This window comes from Melanotaenia boesemani, chromosome 12 (genome assembly GCF_017639745.1).
Source record: "Melanotaenia boesemani isolate fMelBoe1 chromosome 12, fMelBoe1.pri, whole genome shotgun sequence".
NCBI lineage: Eukaryota > Metazoa > Chordata > Actinopteri > Atheriniformes > Melanotaeniidae > Melanotaenia > Melanotaenia boesemani.
Window position 1 is genome coordinate 8,807,677 of NC_055693.1, and position 25,746 is coordinate 8,833,422.

The window sequence follows — 25,746 nt, forward strand, 5'->3', positions numbered from 1 at the left end:
ATGTTTTAATTACACACATACATACTTTTGTATTTATTTCTTTAAGAAAATAACCTTGTGCTCACTGATTCTAATGTAGTCCTTTAAATATGCACTTGAACAGTGGAAGGATTATGGAAATGAGTTGGCTCCTATGAATAAGATATCATGAAATATCTATTTGTACAGTATAAACAGCTAACAGCTGCAGGATATAGGAGTATTACTGTATTAACCAAGCTTCTGACCTTTAATTTCTTTACTTTTAAGAAGCTTTAAGTTAGTTTAAAGCCAAATTATTCCTCTCTGAATGACTGAGCATCAGCTCTTTTTGACATAAACTCAACAAGCTGCACAGTAGATGTGAGATGTGTAAACTACCCCTCATAAGGCTGGATTATTTGTACACCTGTATGTACCTGGTGCTTACAATGTAATCCTGTTTAGCAAGGAGTGCATTTGATCCTTTTTGCAAACATGCTTTCAAAACAAGTTTGTTTTTCTACTTACCTCATGTTAAAGACTTATGAAGGAACACAGTTAAAATATAATGCTGACCCTTCAAGTTTATCATTAGCTATTTTGCTGTCTGTCACCTTGGTGATGGCGTGTATTGTGGCACGTAAATAAATGGTACACTACTGACAGTTAAATGAGTGGATTATTATAAAGGAAATTACCTTATCGCTTCTTTTAGACCTAATTGAGAATTCAGGTTTGCCAGGAACAATATATTTGCTGTTTGGCTGTAATTCCAAGACAGTCTCTATCTGCTTAGTCTGGGAACATGCTGCTGCAAAACACATTAAAATCAGATTTTGTGAACACAATGAATTTCTGCAGTGGTACAAACCACAAGAGCCTCATTATAAAGTTTAGTGTAAAGCTTTTTATACCAAAACATAAAATAAGTCACCACAGTGATAACAGAAAAGGTTGAAGCTTTGTATTAGGTCATCAAGTCTATGTATAATAGTGTAAAACTGTTGCAATAATTAAGCTGAGGATTGTGTGAAAACATACTGCAAAGGTGTAAGAATCTAAAAAGCAGTGATTTATAGGGATAAATTTGCGCTTCGGACCTTTGTGTCTAAATGCAAATAATAATCAATAAAAACTAAGCTTTTATGTACAGTGTGAAGGAAGTATCTTAAAACTTACATGGGCTACCTGGGAAACAAAAATCAGAAATGGGTTCCAACAAACATTTCAGATAAAACATATCAGAAAGACAGGAAAGAATCCCCAGTGAATGCATCTGCAGAGTCGTCCTCGTTCAAAAAACGTTTTGGTTTTTATTATCCAGGTGGCCGCCATCTGCCAGCTGCCAGACTTTCATCTCTGCATGATGCAACCACTTCAGAAGCTGCCCATGACATTTAGTTATTAAGTGCATAAGATGCTCCACTACACACTCACACAGTAAAAAAAAAAAAAATAAAAAAAATAAAAATAACCATGCAGAGCAGAGGTAGAGAATTTTCCAGCACCGTTTGCCAATTTAATTAGTAAATGCAATTAAATAATAATGCAACGAAAAAATATCAATATGTAGAAATTTTCTTTAGGCAACATACAAATTTAAATTAACATGCCTGACATGTTCAATTTAAACAGCAGTTTTAATTGTCCAATTTTCATTTTCCTCACTACATGCTTGCAGACAAACTGTGAGCAAACTGAGATGGTTTGGTAAGTTGGATGTTTTCTTGTAATTTGTTCTGTTTTATTAACCTGCTCAGGCTAGATTTTGTTAGGCATGCACTGACTCTTGTGGTTGTAAGCCAAGTTGTAAGGGATGTAGATTAATTTAAGGCAATTAGTAAAGATTTCAAATACAAATAGGGGCCACAAGATTACATCCAGATTGTTGACCCATAAAAATAACTTAATTTGAAATACAAGTCAGAATTTAATTCAACATTTTTCAGTAAAAGCAAACAAAGATTAAAACAGATCCAAATCTAGCTCTTTGGAGACAATAAAATAAATTAAAATAGACAAAGAAAGCCTTTTTTTAAACTGGGACTGATAAAAAAAACTATGTGTAAAATGGTAAAACATGACCCAGGTTGGAAATTATAACGGTTATACTTTAAGCTTTGAATAAATCAGCATGAGTGTATGAGAGCTTTGCTCAGCACACACTTGCAACAGAAAGATGGGAATGTTAGTTTGGTGCTCTGTTAGGGTGGAGAAGATGATCCTTTTCCCTTCTCTGAATGCAACAGTTTCCTCCTTGTACTGCAAAAAAGTCCAACTCCACCTGAAAAATATGATTCTTTTAATTGTATATACTTTAATATAATAAAACTAATCATTTCTGCACTAAGCAAAGATAATATAGTTGTGATGAAAATGCAAACTCTGTTTGCCTACCTCAGTGCCAGTCACAGGGGTGTCTCTCTCTTGCATAAGGCTGCACTGGTGGGGCCTTCAAATTGTAGTTTGATGGCCTGCTTAAGATTAAGCTGTGGGTCTGTGGTTGTCATAGTGAACATAACATCCTCTGGCAAGGCACTGCAAGGTGAGGATGGGGTAATACCATAGCAAACAGGTGGCAAAATGCTCTTCTGGGTTAGAGATTCCCAAGCTTCCCCTTGAAGCTGGCTCTGGAGTCCATATGGATAGTCCAATGGAGGACTCTCTCGGTTTTTGACACCTAGGGGGCTGTCTTGTCCTGGCATTATACCAAGAGAAGCCATGACTGAGTGCCATTTACCACCAGCGTAGGTATTCCTATCTGCTTTAAACAATTTGGAGCTTTTATTGTTCATTTTGTCATGATATTCAAGTCCAGGTGACAAGTTTTTCTGAGGCAGTCTGCAGTTGTGCACCATGGCTGTGACTGTGCAAACAGTAGGAGGAGGGCTGCCTTTGGCATGCCTCTTGCTACTTCCATAGAGACTGCCCGTGCCTGAGCTCCCTGGTGGAGGGAGGGTGGAAGGGCGGCTACGGCTGCGGGGCAGGGAGTGCTGTTGGATTTGCTGGATAAAGCTGAGGCTGTCAGCTGGCACTGTCTGCACCGTAGCTAAAGAATGGCAGGTAGAAGAGGTTTGGGAGCTCTGCATTGAGTGAAATCGTTCTGCAGTGGAACTGGGAGAAGATACCGAAGAGGAAGAGGTAGCAGCTGTCACTTCACCTCTGTTACTCTCTGACATGCCAGAGGAGAGGACCTTGTTGTGTTTTGCAGGGGTTACAGTAATAGAGTTAGGCAACAGGCCTTGGTATGGCTTGGCTCCATAGCTCTCCAAGAGCCTGACAATGTTAAAATGTCCATGTTTTCCTGCCACTTTGATTGGACTGCGGCCATATTTATCCATATGATTTGGATTAGCACCTCTGTCGAGAAGCATTGTCACAATATTAGCATTTCCTTCCTGGGCTGCGATGCTCAGAGCTGTTGCCCCCTGATGGCACGGAAGGTTTATATTTACACCACTGGCTTCTAGGAGACGTCGTCCTACTTTAGTATGTCCTGTCCAAGCCACTGAATGCATTGGTGGTCTCCCCTCTGTATCTTGTGCATTAGGGTTTGCCCCATGTTTTAAAAGTAAATCCACAATCTCCACACGGCCATGCCAGCAGGCTACATGAAGCGCTGTGCGGCCCTCAGAGTCTCGGGACTCCAGCGGCACACCTCCTTTTTCTATAAGTAGAGTGGCCATACCAAGGTGACCTTCCAGCACAAGGAGGTAGAGCAGAGGCCTTCCCTCGGCATCTCGAACGTCAGTATCAGCACCTCGCTTCATGAGCAGCTCTGCAACATCAGCATGGCCCTCCAGGAAAGCTGCACTTAGTGCAGAGTGTCCATCATATGCCCTGTGGTCAATAGGAGAGCGTCTGTCTAAAAGTAGTTTGACGGTGCTCCAATGACCTTCTTGGGCAGCGAGTATAAGTGGTGTGCGCCCTTCGATGTCCATCTCTCCAACACGTGCCATGCTGCCCTGCTCTGTTAGAGCAGCACAAACACTGCGGTGACCTTCACATGCAGCAGCATGCAGTGGAGTCCAGCCAAGGTCATCTTTATGGTTCTCATCAAGGCCTCGGTCCAGCAAGGCACGTACAACCTCTAAGCTGCCTCTTGCTGCTGCCAGGCAGAGGGCCGTTCTGCCTTCACAATCTATTGCATCCACAGCTGCACCCCAGAATAGCAGCCGTGACACTGTCTTCATGTGACCCATTGCTGCAGCTGCCAGCAGGGGAGTGACGGCAGCTGCAGCAGAGACACTCCCATCAGGCCCAGCAGTTTCATCTACATCAGCATTGGCTTCTAACAAAAGCTCAACTACATCTTCATGGCCTTCATAGGCTGCAAGAAGCAGTGGTGTCATTCCATCATGGTCTCTGTGGCCTGGATCAGCTCCACGCTCCAGTAACAGACTTGCTACCTCACCGAAACCTTTGATTCCCGGGGCTGTAGGGACACAAAGGGCGGCGACTGACAGAGCAGTGCGTCCATCTCCATCAGCTAAGTTGACATCTGCATTGTGATCTAGCAGTATTTCCACAGTTTCATGATGCCCCATATAGGCAGCAGCTATAAGTGGCGTGCAGCCCTTGCTATCAGCTTTGTCAACCTGAGCCCCATATTCTAGCAATGTGAGGACAATTTCCTCATGACCCCCCCATGCAGCAGCTCTCACAGCAGTCCGTCCCTCACTGTCGCATCCATTTACATCTGCTCCTGCATCCAGTAGCAGCCGGACAGCCTCGCTGTGTCCTCCCCAAGCTGCAGAGCGCAGTGCTGTCCAGCCTTCATTGTCAACATGCTCCATCATCTGCATTGCAGTCTCTGGGTCTTGACTTTTGGCCCATTCAAGGAGGAGGGACAGCACTTTGACATGACCATGCCTTGAAGCCAAAGTCAGGGGTGTTTGACCCTGGTGATCACTGATCAACGGATCAGACCCATGTGTCAAAAGAAGTTTAGTTACATTCATAGAACCCTCATGAGCTGCTTTGGTAAGCAAAGTCTGTCCATCTGTAGAACTCTGGTTCAAAGACACCTCGCTGTCTAGCAGCTTCTTTATAGACAGCTCCCTTTCATAAGCCTGTTGTGATACATCTCTTTCTTCCCTAACAGAAAGTACTGTAAGACTCGAGTCTTCATCTGAAAAGCAGCCTGGTGAGACGAGTCCACTTCTCATTAGCAGCTGAGAGACTTCTTGACTAACTAGAGCAGGAAGCTGAGCTAAGGATGAGATGAGGGCTCGACTATGACTGGGTGTAACAACAGGAACACCTGCCCATAGCATCCACAGTGCCAATAATGAGGGTTTTTCTTTATGGTGACCCGAGCAAACTAAATGTGTGGCTAGCTGACAAGAGTCCTCAACGTCCAGTAGGGGTCCCTGTAGAGTCAGAGCCATGGCAAGCATACTGTGACCGTCGGTCCGGCTACACAGGTATTTCTGTGTGCAGTACTTAACATCAGTCAACCATTCTGTAAAGCTTGCATGAAAAAGTAGTTTGGTGTACTCAGGGCCTTCGATCAGGAGAGGGGACAGTGTTCTAAGTTTGTTCTGGAAGTCCTGAATGCTGAGGGAGGTGTCCTGAGTCCAGGCTGCTGTATATAGCTGCTGGGGTTTTAGGGGCCTTGGAGCAGCCAAGAGGATGTTGAGAAGAGGCCTGATGTAGACGAAGAGCCCCCGGGGGAACAATCTCTGGCAGAGCCAAAGGTAGAGGCCATTGAGAGTCCCAGGGATGTCTCGGATCTCCCGCAGACCCACCAGCGCAGCTGCTACACCATCCAGAACACGCTCTAGAAAGAGAAAGCAGCCGCCACTCTTTATGTGCAGCAGATTCAACATGTCAGCTGTATCGGGGGTGAGCTGACGGCGCAGCGCCGCTTCTTCATCCAGTCGACATAGGATGTACTGCTGCACATCACGGACTGCTGGTGGTTTCCTCAGATCATCCAGGCAGAGCTTACGAAAACCTGAAAATGAGAATAGGATATTTTTATAATTATTGACATCATCTGCACTGATGGTTATAGCTCATATGCCATGTTTGCTAAGATGGTATTGCTCTGTTCTATGTTCAATATTCACACTCATGTGTTCAGAAAATCCAGGTCCTGTACTTCCAGGCATAAACATGGAATTACTGAAGCAAAGAGAACAGCAGCAAAAACAGAGACAGCCATTGTAACAACACACACCAGGCAAATTGACTGCTATGCTCACAATTCACAGACTTATCGGCCTCTTAAAAAATGCCTTTATTTGATTTAAAAAAAAAAAAAAGAAGCCGTTGTCTTTAGTTGAGGACCTGTGTCAAAATTAAACTATTTCTGTCCTTTTACAAATATGAATAAGTAATTCATCCATGTTTTTTGCCCTGGCTTCACTATTGTAAAAGTTTTTATTTGGGTATCAACCAGTTTCAACTTGTCCAAAACTCTGCGGTTTGATACTGACAGGCATACAAAACAAAGACCACATTAAGCCTGTTTCAGCTGCTTTGCATGGCCTTCCAGTTTATTTTAGAATTTATTTTAAAATCTTACCATCTGTTTTTAAGTCACTGAATGGGTTAAACTCCTCTTACAGCTCCAATCTTTAACTTTGCACTCTCCCAAAAGAGAAAGCGAAGGTCAACTGACCAGATGTTTCTAGCTATACCCTGGAGGAAATTAAAGCATTGAGGTGATAGAGTTTTTGCTGTAGCTGTGCCTAAACTTTGAATCAACCCGCCTCATCACATCAAGACTTTGCACAGCATTTTAATAACATTTGTTAATTAAAATGCTATTAAAGGGATTTTTTTATTAAAACATTTGTTGATTACTTGCCTGTGATGTTTGGCATTAATTGTTTTACCCACATTTTTGCAGTCTTTTATAAATAGACTGAAAATCAGCGGATGTCCAGAACAGATGTTATGCTCAGTTTTTGCATGTGTTTTCAGACTTAAAACATCTAAGGTCTTGTATTGATTCTTTCTTTTCCTCTCGTTCTTTTTATTCTTAATTAAAAAACTCAGAGAAGACACAAACTGAACTGCAATATTAGGATATCACTTCTGTTATTCTTTAATTTATTATACATTATTTAATGCAGCTTGAACAAATAGAGGCCCTGAAGCCAGTACAAATACTGAAAGATTAAATGGTCTTCTTAATATATTGTTTTTCAAGTCCAGCTCACTGCTCAGTGAGTATAAACCACATTCACATCATTCTTTCTAATCCAAACATAAACATTCTTTTCTATCATACACATATTTTCACACTGACGAACACATCAGGAGTTTTTGAGGGGGTATTTCAACATGTTGGATGTCCACCCCTCAATAGGTATGTTTGAATGAGTCCAAAATTCCAAACATAACATTGTTTCGTTGTGCAAGTTACAAACAGTATATACATACCTGAGAACATCTTGAACATAACTTTGTTTTGGCGGCGAATGGAGCAGACCAGCAGCAACCAGCCAGGCAGCAGGTGCTGATTGGCCCCCAAGAGTTCTGCAATGGAGCCACTTTTTCCAACTCCTTCACCCTGCCTGCAATCAGCATCTAGGCCGTCTACAACCACCATCAGCGTCTGGGCAGGAGGAGGAAGGTCCAGCAAGGGCTCCAACACTGCTCTAAATTCATGCGAGGAAGAGGAAGACACAAAGGGAAAAGGGTCAATTTAAAGAGCAATGTAAAAACAGCTGGAATCACATGCTGGTGAGGGATTTGAAGAATGAGGGACAACGTGAAGATCTTCTTTTACACAGACTTACACGGCATGCCAGAGCTCTAAAAAGTGATTCTGAATTAAGTAGTTTGGATCAATATTCAGGAACTTATGTTGCCGTGACTTCAGGCCATGAGGTCAAAGAGGGAAATGTTTGTTTTCACTCACTTTTACTGCGCTTGTTTAAATATTTTCCACTTCACGTTAGAAACGTTCTTGCTATAGCTCGAAGGCTTTTAACATTTATAGTTAGTGTGAAACAGTAAAACAACTAAAGCAATTTTTTTCAAGGAATATCTTCACAATCGAGAAGCTGCCGAAAAACTAAACTACTCTCACAGTGGTGATATTAGTTGCCTTCATTGATTACAATAAAATGTGATTCTAGCAGATAATCTGTTCCTCTATACAGCTATTAAACACCGGAACACACCACAAAACAGTAAAACAATTTAAAACCTGGCAAAAACCACAAGTGCTGTGTAACTGCCCTTTAAAGAGTGCCGCCAACACCCACACCCTGCTTTGATCTAAAGGTGACTCAGGATAGTGGAACTTCTGACATTCTCTGCTCCACCCTGGGTATGCTCACACACACAAGGACTGATATATGTGAATGTAACACACACACAAACACAACAAACATACTTATTCTAATTCTCTTGTGGTTCTTCTTTTACATAAAATTTCTCAACCATGAAAGTGAAGCTATTTCTGCAGCATAGCTTTGAGCTGTGAGTTTCCATTTCTTTCCCCAACCTTAAAAGATAATAACAAAGCTTTGGTCCATTAGAAACAAAAATGCATCAGACAGTAAAGCGTATCCAAAATGATAGATGACAACCTGAAACAAGCATATGAGCATAGAATGCAGAGTAGTCTTTTGGAGTCCAATTATCTTTGCTCTTATTCTTGAAAACAGACAGAACACCTAAAGAGATTGATTTGTCCAAGCGGAAGGATTTCCTGCGGTCACTCTGCTGGGACATCAAAGCAGCATCACAATAAAATTGCATTTTATATTAAAGCAGCAATGACTCTCAAGGACAAAAATGATATATCCAAATGACTAATGTAGATTTAGTCACACCACTATAACTGTAAAATAATAGTAGTTATTACTTATATGTATGCTCACCCTGTATTGCTCAGCCACAAAGTCTACATGATGTAAATTTCTTCATCCTCACTAGCTGTAAAACGTGTCCATTGGATCCCTCTTTGGTCTAACAAGCGCAGCCAAAATATTTATAACCATGCAAACGGATCAATCTACATTCAGAAAAACAGCATTCCAAACAAATGCTGTAAGTTGGAAAGCTGGTAGAATTTCCTCATTGCTGGACTCACTGACCAGGCTAGCTCTTATTGGCAAACAAGCTAATAACAATGCTCTACTTACTCTGTTGCAAGCATGCAAATTTGTAGCGATGTGACAGACTAAAACTGACATGGTTGCTAATAAAGAGTTTATCCATCATTACCGCCATGATGGATTTTGAAAATGGGGTGTGTGTGGTTCTTATAACTTTCTAGATTAGAAATCAGATTTTAGGGAGCGTTTCAGTATATTTCCTGCTGGTAAACTTGAAAATGCACACTTACATCCACACATTTGTAACATAAACTTGAGTGATTGCATGCTCATGCATGGAAAGCTTCTGCACAACTGAAACAAAAGATAGTATGTTATAGGACAGTGTGCATGTCTGTGGAGTCCCATTTTGTTTTTGAGATGGGGAAGCCTGGACTTAGCCTGAACTAGTAGGTATGAGATCACTAGCTTAACATATACTAGCTACCTATGACAAATCTGAGATTATCCCTCATAAATGTTATTAAAGTACTGCTTTAACACTTTAAAAACAGACCACATTTATTGACCAGTCAACCTCTTTGGTTTCAGCCAAAAGTGTCCCCCCCCCCAAGGAAATCACAATCCTGGGGGGAATGAAATGATAAAGTGGTTCTTGTCTAAATTCTGTGTCTCAGAGCCTTCTCTGAAAGGAGACAATCAATAATTCACCTGTGTCACAGGCCTGGTATGGACAGGTCACACAGGGGCTAACCTGGAATCATTTATCCTGCAGCAAAGACAGGGTGTATGTTTGGGTGTGCACTGTTATTAGTGTTAATGTCTATGGTTAAGAATGACCACAAGGTCCACCCGTAAGAGATCTGAGCTTAATTTTAAAAAAGCTTTAGCGAATAATTTTTCGAATCAAAATTATGCATGATATTCAGAATACGTTTCTTATAACAGCTAAAAGAGCAGCAATACCAAGGTTATAAACACAAAATATCAGTTAGTATCAGGTGAGAAATAGAAGTGTTAATAGAGCAATAGGAAGAGGTCATTAGGGCTATAAACACAGCACAAAAATTCTAGTTTACTCTGGTAGAAACGCAGAAGCTTGTTACATTATCAAAGAGAAGCCAAATGAGCAGCTAACTGAGGAAAGGCTGTAAAGTAAACAAACTGAGGTCACTGACCCAATATCAGTCCATAGATTCACATCTGCGCGGGGAGTGGGATGCAACATTTTAAAATGAAAGAAATCAGTCATCAGTAATGATGAACTTCTGGCATAAAACTGCTCATAATGACAAGTTTTGAAAGAAATTAATGCACTAATGAATGTACCTGTAGACACGAACAATGCTATTAAAAATTTCTGAAACACCATAAATATTCAAAAGTAGTTTTTCTGCTCCTTTCCCTACAGCTTGGACATTTGTACCATTATAATGTTGCATAAGGAAATCACAGGTATGGAGGTCAATCCTCTTTTAAATTAGAGGCAATCTGTAACTTCCAATACTTAAATAGGTTTTTAAATCTCTTCACCTGCAAATAAAGTGTGTATGACATAGATATATGACTGTGTATAATATAAAAACCATTGCAGAAGAGCATTAATGTGCCTTTAGTCCCTTTCACTTATCAGTTGTAATTTATAAGTGCAAACTACAACATCAACATTATCATAACGCTGTTCTGCTTTGGTAATTGGTACATTATGACAGTAAACCAGCACCTGAGAATCAGCTGAGTGCCCAATGGTATCTTTGGTTTGAATGGCCAGCTCTACATAGACTATTTTGTCTCTGTTAGAGTATCTTTTGCTGACTCTGGGGCACTTCAAAGGCCATGCAGCACTGGCCCCACCTCTGGATTCACTTCTGCTTAACAGAAGAATGAGCCAATTAATATTTTTGAAACCGTATTTTCATTTCTCTGTTTTTAAGTATCATAGTTATTATCAATATGTATTTCTCATGACACGCCCATCTGGAAGCAGTCACTGTTTGGTATTTTTGATTGATATGGTTTCACTCAACTAATCTGAATTGATGTTTGTCCAAGTTCTTCAGATTAACGACGGAGACATTTCTCATCAGAAATCTTAAAAAAATTTGACAGGCTTGATGTGTGTGACTCAAAGGTAATGCACCTTAACAGCCTTGACTTTTATTATTGGTCATATCCTGCAGTTAAAAGTAGATTTTTTAATCCCCACCCAAAGTGGCAGCTTGATCTAAGTTCCAACAAGCTTATCATACCACCCTGTGCTTTAGTCATCTGATTAAACCAACACTCCCTGGCAGGGCACACATACAGAGGAGGAAGTGCAGTTAACTTTTTACTCTTCCTTATATCATACCGCTTCATTCAGGCTATGCAGCACCGGACACACATCTGCTGGCGACCTTTAATTCTCTGCTTTAAATGATTTTGTTGAAGGGAGTGTGCCACAATGACACCTGCAATAATAAGGATGTTGTGTCAAAGATAAACATGACACACATTACCAGTTGCTGCATGCGTTTTAATGACCAACATGTTGAGTTGACTTAAACACACTACATTTGTTTGCTATCAAACTAAACTCATATGGAAAGAGCTTAATTTTTCAAGACAGCATGCATTATTAACTGATGTGCAGTTTTAAAAGTAAAAGAAAAAAAGAAAAAAAAGATACAAGATTAGGATTAAGTAGTACATCAGTTTATGCTGTAAGAAAAAATGGGTCAGCCATAAAATCATATTAAATGAATTCAAAAGCTAAAATACTACTTATTCAATCTTTTAATTAGAAATTATCAAGCACTCTTCATAAGCTAAGTAGATATTACTGTGAAGAAGGCATATTTTGCTTCTATAGGGCCAGACTTTCTTTTTATTTTTTACAGTGGTCTTCAGCTTCTCTGATGGTTTTATCTCTCCTTGAACATTTCTTGTTTTTCTAACTTATTCAGTTTTTTTCAGAGGTTTTCAGAAGGATGTGTTTTTGTTAAGCTACTTAACACTGGCCGATGAATCAGTCAAACATATATAAAACGTCTAACTCAAGGGATGAACAAGCCAAAAAACAGTTTCTGATTGCATCTTAAGGCAGTTTAAAAACAGATGTCTTTGCAACAGCCTGTTGTAATATTACATAGTTTCTTCCCATTTATTTAGCCACATTTACAAAAATACCAAAGATAATAAAGTTTCTCATAAAATCTTATTTTCGCACCAGCAATGTGATTCCTGAAGAGTCATAATCCCAAAGCACGGCATATCTTAGCATGCCATGCAATGAAATGGACAATTAAAGCACAAAAGAAGTGTCTATTTACATCAGATGAACAGTGTCTGAAAGTGATTTACTGAAGAGGTAGGAAGAAACACAGCCAAGACCTGGCACAGTACCTGAAAGACCCATCTGTTGATCCTCTTGTTGACTGAAGCCTCGTCAGTAATAGTCTCCACTGAAGGGTGGCTGCTAGGAGGCCATTCTTTAGAAAAGGAAACCATGAGAAAAGGTTGAGGTATGTCAAATGACACGAGAACTGGACTGAAAACCACTGACAAAAGATCTGATAGAGTTATGAATCCTCCCCAGGGCCCAGACCTTGTCATTAGTGTTGCAATGTAGGACCATCTTGACAGAAAACAGAACAAAAGGCAGTTAACGTCCAAAGAAGAGCTTTGGAAAGTCTTTCAAGAAGCCTGGAGAACTATTCCTGAAGAACACTTATGGTGCATTTACAGAAGGATGGTCTGGAGAACTGCTCATTAGAGGCAACATGTTAAAAAAAACCACTAAACAAGAAATAAAAAAGCAGGAGAAGGAAAATCCAGCTCATTATATTCTATTCTACAGTCATTTGGCAGATGCTTTTCTCCAAAGCGACTTAGATCTGAGAGTAAGAACAACACAAGCAAGAATTCAAACAGTAGGGGACCCCATAATTAAGTGGTAGTCAGTCTGCTGTGATTCCAGTTGGACCCAGGTGCCAGAGGCAGTGTCATTGATTAAACCCGGACTGAAAAAGGCTCATTCACCGCAAGTAAATAATGGAGCAACAACAAATTTATGTCGTCTTGGGGTTTCTGTCTTTACTTTGCTGTTCAAACCAAATGCCATTTTCAACAGAATCATTCCAGTATGAGTAGCAGGAGAGGCAGCAAGCTATCCAGCATGTTGCTCTACGACACACTCCTCGTCACATCCTCTCTTTGGTTTACTGGATGGCTACTTTTCAGTTGATTGCTGCGTCTATTACCCATTTTGCTAACTATATATAGAAGATGGATGGTTTAAGACTTTTGCACAATATTGCATATGGAAATAGTTGACAGTTTAGCCTATACATAAAAAAAGACATATTTCGGTAACTGTGGCAACACATGTGAGCCTATGAGTGTGAAGACTTCCTCTGATCATAAGTTTAAAAAAAAAAAAAAAAAAAAAAGAAACACTGTGATGTGTCTTACCATCAATAACTCTGTAGTTGCCACTTAGCGACCATCACCTTGATTACTGCCATTGTGCAGCAGATCTATTTTACTCATTTGTGTTTAAGTGATTACTCCACCTAAGTTGAGATAATAATACAAGTACAACTTTACAATTCAGTCCACGATTCAAAGGCTATATTTATTTATTTTAGCAAGTTATTGATGAGCATGAACATGGACTGAACTATAATTGACAATTTCTTCCAAGACTAACAGAAAGAAAGAACAAAATAGTACCACATTCTGGTTTTTCAACACTAGGATTTAAATTCAAACACTGAAACCAACTCTTTCAGCAGCAGCTCCAAAATCTTGTCAAGCAAGAGATATTAGCACCACATAAACAGCCAGTGGAGTGAACAACCAGCTGGTTTAAGGCATACGTCAATTGTACAGCGTACTGCATGTCCCCCTTACAACAGTTTCCAGCCCATATTTCATCAGTTTGTCGATGGCTGTTCTCACATGGTGGAGTTTAGCCTGCAGCCACTTTCTCTCAGCTGCAAACACAAAACAGCTTCTGGCTATGAGCCAGTCTTTGGGGAATGTGGAATCTAGCTTGGTACTTCACACCAGAGGAGAGCAAACACAGCAGGAGAGTAAAAGGACTCGGACTCATCGCAGAGTAAACATTCCGGGAGCAAGTTTAAAAGTCCTGGAGAGGTGGGTGACCTCGTTGACTGGTGCTGAGACGGTCACTGGGGTACGGGAGCTATTTTTCGTGTCTTTGTTCTTCTTTTTCCCCTCTCTCTGAAAGGATGTTGTGTCGTAAATAACACTGTAGCATTCATTCACACTGGAGGCCCCATTGTATGTGCTGTGAATGGGCTACATTATGAGAAGAGAAATAAATATAAGATGAGGAAGAATGGCTACTGCGCTCTTTTTCCTGTGACTGGCTTCAACTTGTTTCACTGATGGTCAAAAGGTTTTACATTTGCACCATTTAAGACTTTTTTGTTTTTGGTCTGCTGACATTCAAATAACCTGCAAAGACTTGGAAGAAGAATATATACAGCCTGTAAACTTTATGGATTTTTTCTCCTATTAAATAATAGGAAGGTGCTCTTGTGTTTTGCAATCATTTTTCAGTTCAGAGTTGAGAGCCGGTTTATACTCACATGGATAATCTATTACAACAGAACTTCTCAAGAAAGTAGTTGAAAAAGGGAGGACTTGTTGTCAGATGTTTGGCTAAAGTATCTGTCCATCAGATAAGATACTTTACGAACTGCTGTTTGTTCCTTTGCAAAAAAAAAATCAACGATAAAAAGAATTGTGTTAGGGATACTGGGTGGCTGATTTAGCAGGTGCCCCATGTACATAAGCAAAAGTCCCTCTATGGATATTATCCATTAGTAACCACATGACCAACAAACCACAGATCAAATGTTAAAGAACATTTTACCAGTCAGTGTAAGATTCTGTCCACGGTTGAACTGAGCAACAGCTGCAGTGTGACTAGGCCATTTAGATACAGTTCTAGTCCCAGAAGCACAGAAGACTTCATTTGTATTTCACCAGTTTAATGACTTTTTAAATGAAAGTGGAAATCTTGATAAATTTCAGTCCGGCTTCCGACCTCATCACAGCCCTGAAACAGCTCTGGTCAAAGTGTTAAATGACATTAGGTTGAATACTGATTCTGGTCAAGTATCAGTCCTGGTTCTGTTGGATCTCAGTGCTGCGTTTGATAATGTAGATCACAGAATCCTGTTGCACAGGCTGGAAAACTGGGTTGGACTTTCTGGAGCGGTCCTTAACTGGTTCAGGTCCTATTTAGAAGGCCGGAGTTATTTTGTTACGATCGGCAGCTATGAATCTGAGCAAGTGGCCATGACTTGTGGAGTCCCCCAGGGGTCAGTCCTTGGACCTCTTCTGTTCAACTTGTATATGCTCCCTCTGGGTCAAATATTACAGAACTATAGCATTAATTATCAAAGTTATGCAGATGATACACAACTTTATGTGTCTCTGTCACCAGATGACTGCAGTCCAATAGACTTATTGTGTCAGTGTCTGAAGCAAATAAACATCTGGATGAAGGATAATTTTCTACAATTAAATGAAGACAAAAATGAGATTACTCTGTTTGGTAGCAAAGAGAAGAGGGTCAGCATTGGCAAACACCTGGAGACTCGGGTTCTTAAAATCACCAACCAAGTTCGTAACCTTGGAGTGTTGATAGACTCAGACCTGACTTTCAGCAGCCACATCAAAGCTGTCACTAAGACAGCTTTTTACCAGCTCAGAAACATCAACAGAATTAAAAGTTTATTCTCCCAGAAAGACCAAGAGAAACTCATCCATGCATTCATCTCAAGTAGGCTGGATTACTGTAAGGGTCTTTTAACAGGACTTCCTAAAAAGAGCATTAAACATCTGCAGCTCATCCAAAACGCTGCTGCTAGAGTTTTAACCAGGACTAAGAGATCTGAACACATCACACCAGTTTTGAAATCTTTACACTGGCTTCCAGTCAGTCACAGAATAGATTTTAAAACCCTTCTGATTGTTTACAAATCCCAGAATGGTTTAGACCCAGAATACATCTGTGATATGTTCAGAGAATTTAAACCTAGCAGAGCTCTTAGATCCAAAGACTCTGGTCAACTAGTCCAAACCAGAGTCCAGACTAAACATGGAGAAGCAGCATTTAGCTGTTATGCTGCAAACAAATGGAACAAACTGCCAGTGGAGATTAAACTTTCACCAAATGTAGACATTTTTAAATCCAGGTTAAAAACATTTCTTTTCTCATGCGCCTATGCATGAAATCTGCATGTTAACTTTTTTTTTTTTACTTATCTTGCTTTTAATCATTTTAACGTAATTTATTATTTTATTGTGATTATGTGTTGATGCCTTTTACTATTTCTAAATATCTGTAATGCCTTTGTTTTATGTAAAGCACTTTGAATTGTCCTGTACATGAAATGTGCTATACAAATAAACTGCCTTGCCTTACTGCAATGTTTATCTTCACTATGAGAAGTAACAATATATAGGTTTTTAGTTTCTTATATTTTTAAAGTTTTTCATTACTTTAAACTGGAGAGTTTTACATCACTTTATTTTTATACCAGCTGCTCAGGAGTATGTTACTTTTGGGTATAGTAGCCAAACACCCCTACCTGCACTTCACCTGTGCATGTGCATTTACCGTGCAAGCCATGCACCCCTGTATACTAATCATACAGCTTCTTCCCATAGTTATAGGAGTGCTGAGTCTGTGGATGCAAGTTTAAATATATTTATAGCAATTTATAGCCCACAATATATGAGATAATGTACTATGAGCAGCTGCATTTACAAAAAAGCTGCACACCCCCACTTTGAATTGCTGACATGTGCACAAGGACAAGCACACCAAAAAAGGGACACATCCTTCAGATAAATAGTTGGAAACTTATGTTTTAGGTCAGATAAATTCCAGCTACATTATGCTAGGTGAGCTTGTCACCTGGAAAAATAGAGTGGTGGTATGATGGTCTGTTACACTCTAGCAGCAGTTTACTTATGTTTATAATGCTGTTGCCAAAAATGTCATTACTGGCTTGCTTCTTTACCTGTGCACCTGTTTGTTCAGTTACTTCCAGTTCAAAGCTTGTAGCAGGATGAACCCCCTTCTCTGGGTGTGCTAATCTGGGACAAATTCAGCAGCACTGAAATGTTTACATATACTTTACAAGTCTTGATGTAATAATGATTATGATTAAAAAAAAAAAACATGTAAAGTTTGAGAGACTAAAGGTTTGTTTGCTTCATAGTAAACCAGATGACATTATTATAAATTGTGTCATACAAGGTTTTTGTTAAAAAAAAAAAAAAAGGACAGTTGAAAAGATAATTTACTAAACAAAAAAAGTTGCAAAGCAGGTTTCCATCAGGTTGCTTTCATATGTGTTAGAATCTGATAAACCACTTCTGAGAACACATGCTGGCATCCATTAACAATGTCACCATCTACCGAGTGTGATATCACTTATTAATCATGCTGAGTTGTGCTGGGAATCAACCATATACCAACATGCACACACATGCTGAGCTCCTGGATAGGTTTCATGATTATTGTAGCAACTTCCTTTGTAGTTTCATTTGGCAACCATGTAAATGGGAAAGTTCCCTAAATTCTGATATAACTGTGTTTTCAGCTTCATATCAAACACTGGACATAAGACTTGTAATGACATGCTTATTTTCAAAACTTCTGATGTTATATTCATGAAAAGAAAATGTGGAATTGACACAAACCTCTTGAAGGTGTCATCAGGGTTTCTCTGACAGCTGATAGGCTCCAAAGCAGGGGATACAGATGGTCTGATAAGGATCTCTTCATATCCAGGAGAGAGGAGAGATGAGGTCCTCAATTGCTCCACCAGGCCCAGGACGAACCTCCATGGCACCGTACTCTCCAGGTCCTCCCTCTGGCAGAAGTGGGAGGCCAGACAGCGCTGTGCCAGTCCGACCGAAAGCCCCGCTTTTGAGGTTGGCCACACCACCTCAGTGCACAAGGCAGTTTTACCGGCACCAGGGCCCCCTGTCACCAGCACCCCTGGTGCTTGGCCAGGCACGGAGCGGGCATCCAGGCAGCAACGCAGCTTGTCCAGGGCCCATTCCCGGCAGTAGAAACGCCGGCCCTGGAGCAAGCTGGAGCTGCTGCCAAATCCACTGCTGCTCATTTGTTCCTGAAGTTCTGACATCCAAAAGACAACTCAAAGCCCCCAACTTCCCATCCCATTCTCCTCCAGTACTTTTACTCCCACTTTCAAGAAGAGATGCAGCTAATCTGTGACAGCTCCAGGCAATTATTGAGTTTCTCAGTTCCTGAAATCTTATGAGATAATTATTACTGGATCATGTCTTTTCACTGTAGATCCTGAAGTGTTGAGTTGTCAAAAAAAAAAAAAAAAAAAAGTCAGGAATGGCAAGTCAGCAAAAGCTGCATGTCTTCATCCTCTTCATTCATTCTGATCTTTTGTTGCTGGAATCGAAGTGCAGTGGTTACCAGTGTTCATCGTGCCTCTCCAGGGGGCTGAGAAGCTGCTCAGGCAGAAATCAAAAAAGGAAGAAGGAATGAGTCAAAGAAAAAAACTGGCAGCACATTTTTCACAGATTAAGTGACACTGTATCTCACCCCTTTGTGAGAGCCGTCCTTCGTTTTTTAATTACAGCCGCAATCTTCTCTTTCAGTTTCTGTCCTGCTTTTCTTTTGAGCATCAACGCCTTAGCTGCAGCTTCAACAAGAATTTCCTTCTCGCTTTCTCACACCCTTGGATCTTTCCCTTCCATCTGCTGATACCTCCTTCTCACTCTGGCTCTCAGTCTGTCATGCTCTCTGGTTTTTCTTGTTTTTTTTTTTTTTCTCTCTCCTGTCTCCACCCTCTCCTACTGTTTCTCGGCATGTCAAGACATGTACAAGAGATCAGCCAGTGAGAGGAGAGAGGGAGGACTCATGGAGCTGTAAACTACTTCACAGCTGATAGATGGGAGGAGTTACCTGAGTTCAAGGTTCAGTCATTAGGTAACACTACACCTCTCCATGTTTTCATGCTAAGCCACATTGATAATAATTGTATTTGATTGAGTTTACATGTTTCCCATATCAACAACAGCCTTAAATGTTAGCTTCTAAACAATAAACACAAAGTAATAAACTGACAGTGAGGTCAGTGAGGTGAGTAAGGATCAATTCTGAGATTTTTCTGTCAGCTGTGCATCAAAAATGCAGCCTTTGAAGGTATGTCATCCATGCAGACCATTAACCCTCAGCTTGCCCCTAGAAATCTTCTACCTGAAGAGTCGAGGACCATGAAGAACCTTAATGTTAGCTTTAGCAACTGTATGGTTATGTGTGCAGATGATGTAGGAGTATTTGGTCCACTTTAAACGGACCAAGGCCTGCGTTTGTAGGAGGACTGAGTCTGCTTCTTAGATTTAAATCAGAATTAATTTGTGCATTCACAATTTCACAAATGAAGCAGACTTTCCAAGCAAATGGACTAGGATTGTATTAAAAAAAACTGGTGTGAATGCACCCTAAAAAGTTCACTTAGGGTAATTCCACATAAGGAACTAAGATAATTATGCAAATCCCAATGTAAGCGATTACTTACAATGACACTAACAAGCAAACTAAACTAAGCAAAACAACAACAACAAAAAAACCTCCCTACATTTAAATTCAACATTGGCACACTTTTAAGTTTAGACACAGAGCTGAGTATTCATACAGATTACAATTTCAAAGAGCTGTTTTATTGTAATTCCAAGAACATGAAGTAAATGAAAAGAAATTTTAGGTCTTGGTAAGCTGCAGTGAAGTAGTAACGTCATGTGCACTCACTGGCCACTTTATTAAGTCCACCTGTGTAATTTCTGATTAGGGTTAGCCAATCAGCCAATCACATGGCAGCAACTCAATGCATTTAGGCATTGTAGACAAGGTAAAGATGACCTGCTGAAGTGCAAACCGAGCATCAGAAGAAGAAGAAGGGCATGGTTTTTGGTACCAGATGGGCGGGTATATATATATATATATATATATATATATATATATATATATATATATATATATATATATGATAAGTTTCCATTTCATCTGCAACATGCAGTTGGTAGGGTCAGAATTTGAACAACATGAAAAGCATGGATCCATCCAGCCAATCAACAGTTCAGGCTGGTTTTGATGGTGCAGGATGACATTGTTTTTGGCCCATTTTGGTCCCCTTAATATCAATTTAGAATTGTTTGTATGCCAAAGCCAACTTGAGTATTGTTGCTGACCAGAGAGGAAAACAAAGCACAAATAATCTCAAACTGGTCTCTTAAACATGGCACTGTAATAGAATAACCTCCAGAGTCACAGTCAGATCTCAGTCCAATAGAGCACCGTTGGGATGTGGTGAAACGGGAGTTATCAACATGGATGTGCAGCCGACAAATCAGCAGCAACTGTGTGATGCTATCATGACAATATGGAGCAAAATCTCTGAGGAACACCTTGCTGAATTTATGTCATGTATTATTAAGACAGCTCTGAAGGGAAAAGGCAGACTACCAGAAATGTGTACATAATAAAGTGGCCATTGTATTTAGAAAGAATAAAATAGAGGTGGTCTTCAAGAGATTTGGAGTAAAGATGTTATCTATAGACTGCTCTGCTTCCACTTTTAAGAATCTATTTTCAGTTTTTGAATCCACTCATTGATTTTCTATCCTCCACAGCAATTCTACACATTGTATTTTGTTTGGAGAGGCTGGATGTAACATTAAGTTATAACTTCATTTATTTAGCTCTTTATGGCAGTTTGCCAACATATCGCCGACATGCTCACACAATTCATATGAAACTTATTCCAAGGATCAGCTTCAGCTTAAAGTTTCACTTGTAATCAAAAATGACAGTCATTGTGTAATTTAGGGTTTTATGGGCTATTGGCATCATTCATATTTTCTGACTCTGTTATCAGCTTTGAACAGGGCATTTTAATTGGAGCAGCATGTAATACTTAAAAAACGTTTTAGACATATTTGGCTACGTGACACTACAAGATACATGGGGTTATGTTTGTTCGGATGCAAAACCATCATCATGGCAGATGGTGAAAACTTTCAGAGAATCCTGTAAAAGAATGTCAAAGCCTTCTGTGACAGAATTAACATGGTGATGAGAGTGCACACTGCCCTTCATTTCAAGTCAGTGACTAATCAAACAGCAGTACTCAGCTAAATCTGGCAGTTTGTGACTGTGATTTCATGCCTGACAGAACTGCGCAAGAAAAACTCCCTGCCACACATATCAGCTATGGCATGACAGCCTAGCATCTGCATGAGACAGTGTGCTGAGTAAGTTAAGTTTTCTAAGAACAAGAATACTCTCTTAGACATGGACGACACATCTTTGTTGTACACTTTGTCAGTCGATGAGTGCAAAGTCTTTACAATTCACTGGGAAACGAGGAGATATGTTTTAGGAGGAAACTGATGACTGCTCAGAGGTAATCTGGCACCAGGCTGTTAAGTTGTCTACATTCTTGTCATTACTTGTGGTATTTACAAAGCGTTCTAAACCTGGCATGTGAACTGTACAAACGCTGAAAGAAAACCAAAGTCTTCCCTGACATGTTGTCAATGCAGAAAGCTTAAAAAAGTCAGATCCCTGCCACACCTTCATTTGGAAGTAGGCTACGAAACTAGGAAGCACCGTTTCCTGGTTCTTACAATGCTAACTGAACTGAATTAACAAATGCAGAATGTTTATTTAGTCACTTTCTGACAGTAAATGAATTTACCTTTGAACAGAATGAATAAAATTTTCTTTAATGTGATTCTGCCACACTGCAGTTAAAATTATGTCTCCCTGTCTGACCCAGATATTGAGAAGCATGTATCTGTGCAGAGAGTATAGATGTCAAGAAAAACACAGCTAACATTTACCTCAAACTTAATTACAGAAATCAGGTTCCTTAACACAATGGCATTTAATAAATGAGCTAAAACAATCTTGTAATATACATGAAGTTGCTAGGCAACCAGTGGAGACAATGCAGCATCTGAGATATTGTTATAATACCAAACTTTAACTAAAAACATGAAATTTTTAGGAATACATTACACTGTATACAACTACAGAGAAAGAGACATTTCTGGAAATATGCTCATGTGCCAACAACTGGTTGAGAAGGTAATAACATGTTTGCCTAACCAGGCTCCAACTACTGGTGAGCACAACAAAGACTTCTAAGTCAGGAATGATAGTAGTGCACCAGAGCTGACAGAAAACACATTCGGGCCAAAAAAGTTCTGAGGGTTACGGAGACTCAGGAGTTCCCTGAAAAACAACATTGTCTTCATGGGCTACTTCTGTTGCTGCATTTGCACTGCCAATAGGAATAATGAGGTGGCATAATCCTGACAATCATAAATATTCCAACACATGTAGGCTCAATAAATCCTGGGCTTCATTGCTGCGCCAGTCTTCTGTGTTTTGTTTGGGTTTGTATAGGCTAGCAGGAAGAATAGTTGCTTTTATAGACAATTTACACAGTGTATGCATGTTCTTTTATTCTAATAGTTAGTTTCAGTGTTTAATTTATATGTTGAACCAATCACTGTATAATGGCATGGTCTGGAGGAATATGAACAGTTACATTACAGATGGTTCCTGTCAATGTAAGGAAAACACTTATGCTGAAGTACGAGCTAAAACTGACCCTAAAGTAGTTGCATAAACTACAAATAGTCACAGCTCTTGTGGTTAAGATACCTTACATGCTGAGCTTGGTCACACAAGGTGACTAACATGGCTTGTTCACAATACTAAGTGGTTGTATTTATTGTAACACAATTCATGCAAACGTGAAGCGAACATTATGGTGATCAAATCCAAACTAATATTTCATGCGACTGGAAACGATCCAAAAAGATGCTGCTATGAATCAGAGCTGTTGCAAATTTCACAAATTTAAAACAAGGCCAACTGGACAGGTGTTAAATACATTTTTTCAAAAACAAAAGTATTAAGCTTTGACAGGGGGCATCAGACATCAAAGTTAGCTGGGTGTAGTCTAAAGATCTCTCCCACTGGGTTTATTGCCAGTGGTATGCAGTGGAAGTGGTCACTGGCCTCCTCTCATCATTTGCTCAGTCCATCACAGCTGGCCTTTGCCTGCAGCTGGATGGTGTGTGACGGCTGATGTTGCAAGATAGGCTTCCTGTGGTCAAACTACTTTCCATCACACATCATGCAACTCTTATTCCTTCTTCTCCTGGCTCTTGGAATTCAGAATTAGAGAATCCTAGTTTTCCTTTTTGACTTGAATGGCATGGATAGCTTTACTATTTCTGCCTTTACAGACATTAGCGATCCAAATTTTATGTAGACAAATATCTCATACACTCTCCTCACCTGAGGGAAAAAAAGGCACAATAATACTGCATTTTGTGTTATTGATCTACCCAAAATCATTGTGGGTAATTTCCTTCACAGTGACAGACCAACTGCCTATATCATCTGATTTGTTGGGGACCTTTTGTCAAGAACTGTGAAAGGGTGAAAGCAACCTATTTAACATGCCTTTTCTGTGTAATACAATGGAAACACAAATGACTGTTCACCATCTTTTTTATATCAGGCGCAAGGTATTTTCCTCATCTTCAAGGCTTGATGCAAAATTATAATGGTCATACTTATCATTTTTTTCTAAAGTTTTATACTTTGGAGTATAAATAAATAAATAAATAAATGTTCTTCATTTATTTTCTCTATTTTCCTGTTTGTTTCTTGGGCCAAATACCCAGGACGGCTTAGCCAAGCTTGCAGGAGACTAACTCTTTCTAAACTTCTTCAGGTTCACACATAAACATTTGGTTCAGTGTTAAAACAAAAATACTTAATTAAAATGTTTGTTGAACACGTTTTAAGGATTGGTATGATTATTTTAAACAACAAAACTATTATATTATTGTTATTTTTATTATTATATTTCCATTTAAATTGGGCAGCTTTTTAAAATCCCATTCCTCCAGATCGATCGATCAATCAATCAATCAATCAATCAATCAATCAATCAATCAATCAATCAATCAACCCTGTTCCTTGTCTCATTCCTGGCATTTACTAGTCCAGCCAATAAGCAGTTACTGTCCGGGTGTCCAGGTACCTGCAGCTAATCTACTCCAGCAGCAACACGGTCATTTATTTCTCTCATATCGGTATTCAAACAATAATTTCCGTGAAACTGTGTGAAACGGACTCTAGGCTTCGATAGTCGACACCATTGTAAACAAAAACACAAACCGCTGCAAAAAATACCTGTTTATGACAATGCTTTGTTTTAACAGTCACGCTATTATTGCTAGAAAAAAATATACAATTAAGTTTGATTTGCTGAAAGTATGGGCTCACCTGACGGACACGGTCCCCATCTCCGTCTCCTTCCTCGACTCTCAGCACCGGTACAGCCCCCAGCATTTCACCGGATGTGTCTTCTTACACGCTTCTTCGTACCATCACATTAAAGGGGAATTTATTTAATCTGTGTTATTACTTTCTTCAGTATTCTGCCTCTCGGGAGATCTGTTCCTCCTGTTTCCAGTCCTCTGTTAAAGTTGTGTGTGTTTAAGGCTCATTTAGACTAAAGTAGACAATACAAAAAGTATTTAGGAACACTAACTCACCATGATAGTATAATGTTTAGATTAAAACAAAAATTATTGGAATGCAGATTTTAAAAGGGAAAAGGAAATACTGAAATGAAATTGAAGTTCATCCCATGATAGATTCTATGATTAAATAGTTAGATGATGAATTTATGTTCTCATGTCCAATATTAGCTTTTATTTTATTTTCATTTATTTTAGTCTCACCACCTATTTGGTAATTAAATATATTTTTTCTAAATTGATTAAATATTTAATTCTTTATCATTTAAAATCCACAACCAGTGCAGTTAATATATGGACTTGTTTAAATATAATTATTATAATCAGTAGACCATGGAGATTATGTAAACATTATTTATGTTTTCCTTGAACTGAGATGTAGCAGATACTTGTTTGTTGCACAGCAATTAAACTCAGTTTCAACCCATTAGTTCTGTCTCATAATCACAGGCGAGCTGACACTGACATGAGAAATGACCTTTTCACCCTGTTAACCAAATCTCTGCATTCTAACAGAAACCTACAAACTTACGAATACCAAACACATCTTCTCTTAATTAATCACTCAACACTGCTATTTTTTAATTAATTTGATCATTAATAAAGAAATAAGCCAAGTGTCTTGACAGCCTCTTAAACTACAAGTCTCTGCCTTTCCTTGGTGTGTAAAATGCTAAATATAACTATGTAAGTTTTAACTTCTTGACTGCCACTGCTACACCTTCTGGACTTATTGGGCCACAGTTACATATATATTTATTCATGTATGTAAGGTAAATCACAAAGTCACAGTGTCCTCTAGTGGATACTTGTGGTAATGACAAATAATTAACAGAAACTCTTAAAATATATCCAGTAACCAAGATAATGCAGTTAGCGCACTTGGAGAAGACTCATACAGCTCTATCAAATGTGAAAAAATAAACACAGGTGTAAGAGAAGAACAGAAATAATATATCGCCAGATATAAGGAGAGAAAACTCAAAACAATTTGCATGAAAAGAAGAAGTGCTCAATAAATGAAAAAATGAAAAATGAGAAATAAATGGACAGAAACTGGTGTCAATTGTAAAAGAAAAAAACAAAAAACAAAACATTATTTACATTCAGAAAAGCTAAA

The 25,746-nt window shown here is 39.4% G+C and overlaps 1 protein-coding gene across 3 annotated transcripts; it reads right to left on the reverse strand.

Moving 5' to 3' along the window:
* Positions 1 to 24,450, reverse strand: ankrd50l (ankyrin repeat domain 50-like). 3 transcript variants are annotated; one of them, XM_042002478.1, is made up of 5 exons: positions 24,370 to 24,450; positions 17,715 to 18,503; positions 7,357 to 7,574; positions 2,359 to 5,920; positions 1 to 2,245 (listed from the first exon to the last, which is right to left on the reverse strand). In XM_042002478.1, exons 2-4 carry the CDS (start codon positions 18,161 to 18,163, stop codon positions 2,370 to 2,372), a joined length of 4,218 nt encoding a protein of 1,405 aa, XP_041858412.1. In that variant the 5' UTR covers positions 18,164 to 18,503; positions 24,370 to 24,450; the 3' UTR covers positions 1 to 2,245; positions 2,359 to 2,369. The 3 variants fall into 3 exon arrangements, with proteins under 3 accessions (XP_041858412.1, XP_041858411.1, XP_041858413.1); XM_042002477.1 differs by lacking the exon at positions 24,370 to 24,450 and adding an exon at positions 18,598 to 18,966; XM_042002479.1 differs by lacking the exons at positions 17,715 to 18,503; positions 24,370 to 24,450 and adding an exon at positions 12,369 to 12,442.
* Positions 24,451 to 25,746: the final 1,296 nt, after the last annotated feature.

What these genes read in the sequence shown, in the direction of transcription:
- ankrd50l (XM_042002478.1), bottom strand. Translation starts at nt 18,163, where the DNA reads ATGTCAGAACTTCAGGAACAAATGAGCAGCAGTGGATTTGGCAGCAGC. An exon ending in CCTGATGACACCTTCAAGAG is followed by an intron (nt 7,575 to 17,714) that starts GTTTGTGTCAAT and finishes GCATGAATTTAG; the next exon opens with AGCAGTGTTGGAGCCCTTGC. An exon ending in TATGTTCAAGATGTTCTCAG is followed by an intron (nt 5,921 to 7,356) that starts GTATGTATATAC and finishes TCTCATTTTCAG; the next exon opens with GTTTTCGTAAGCTCTGCCTG.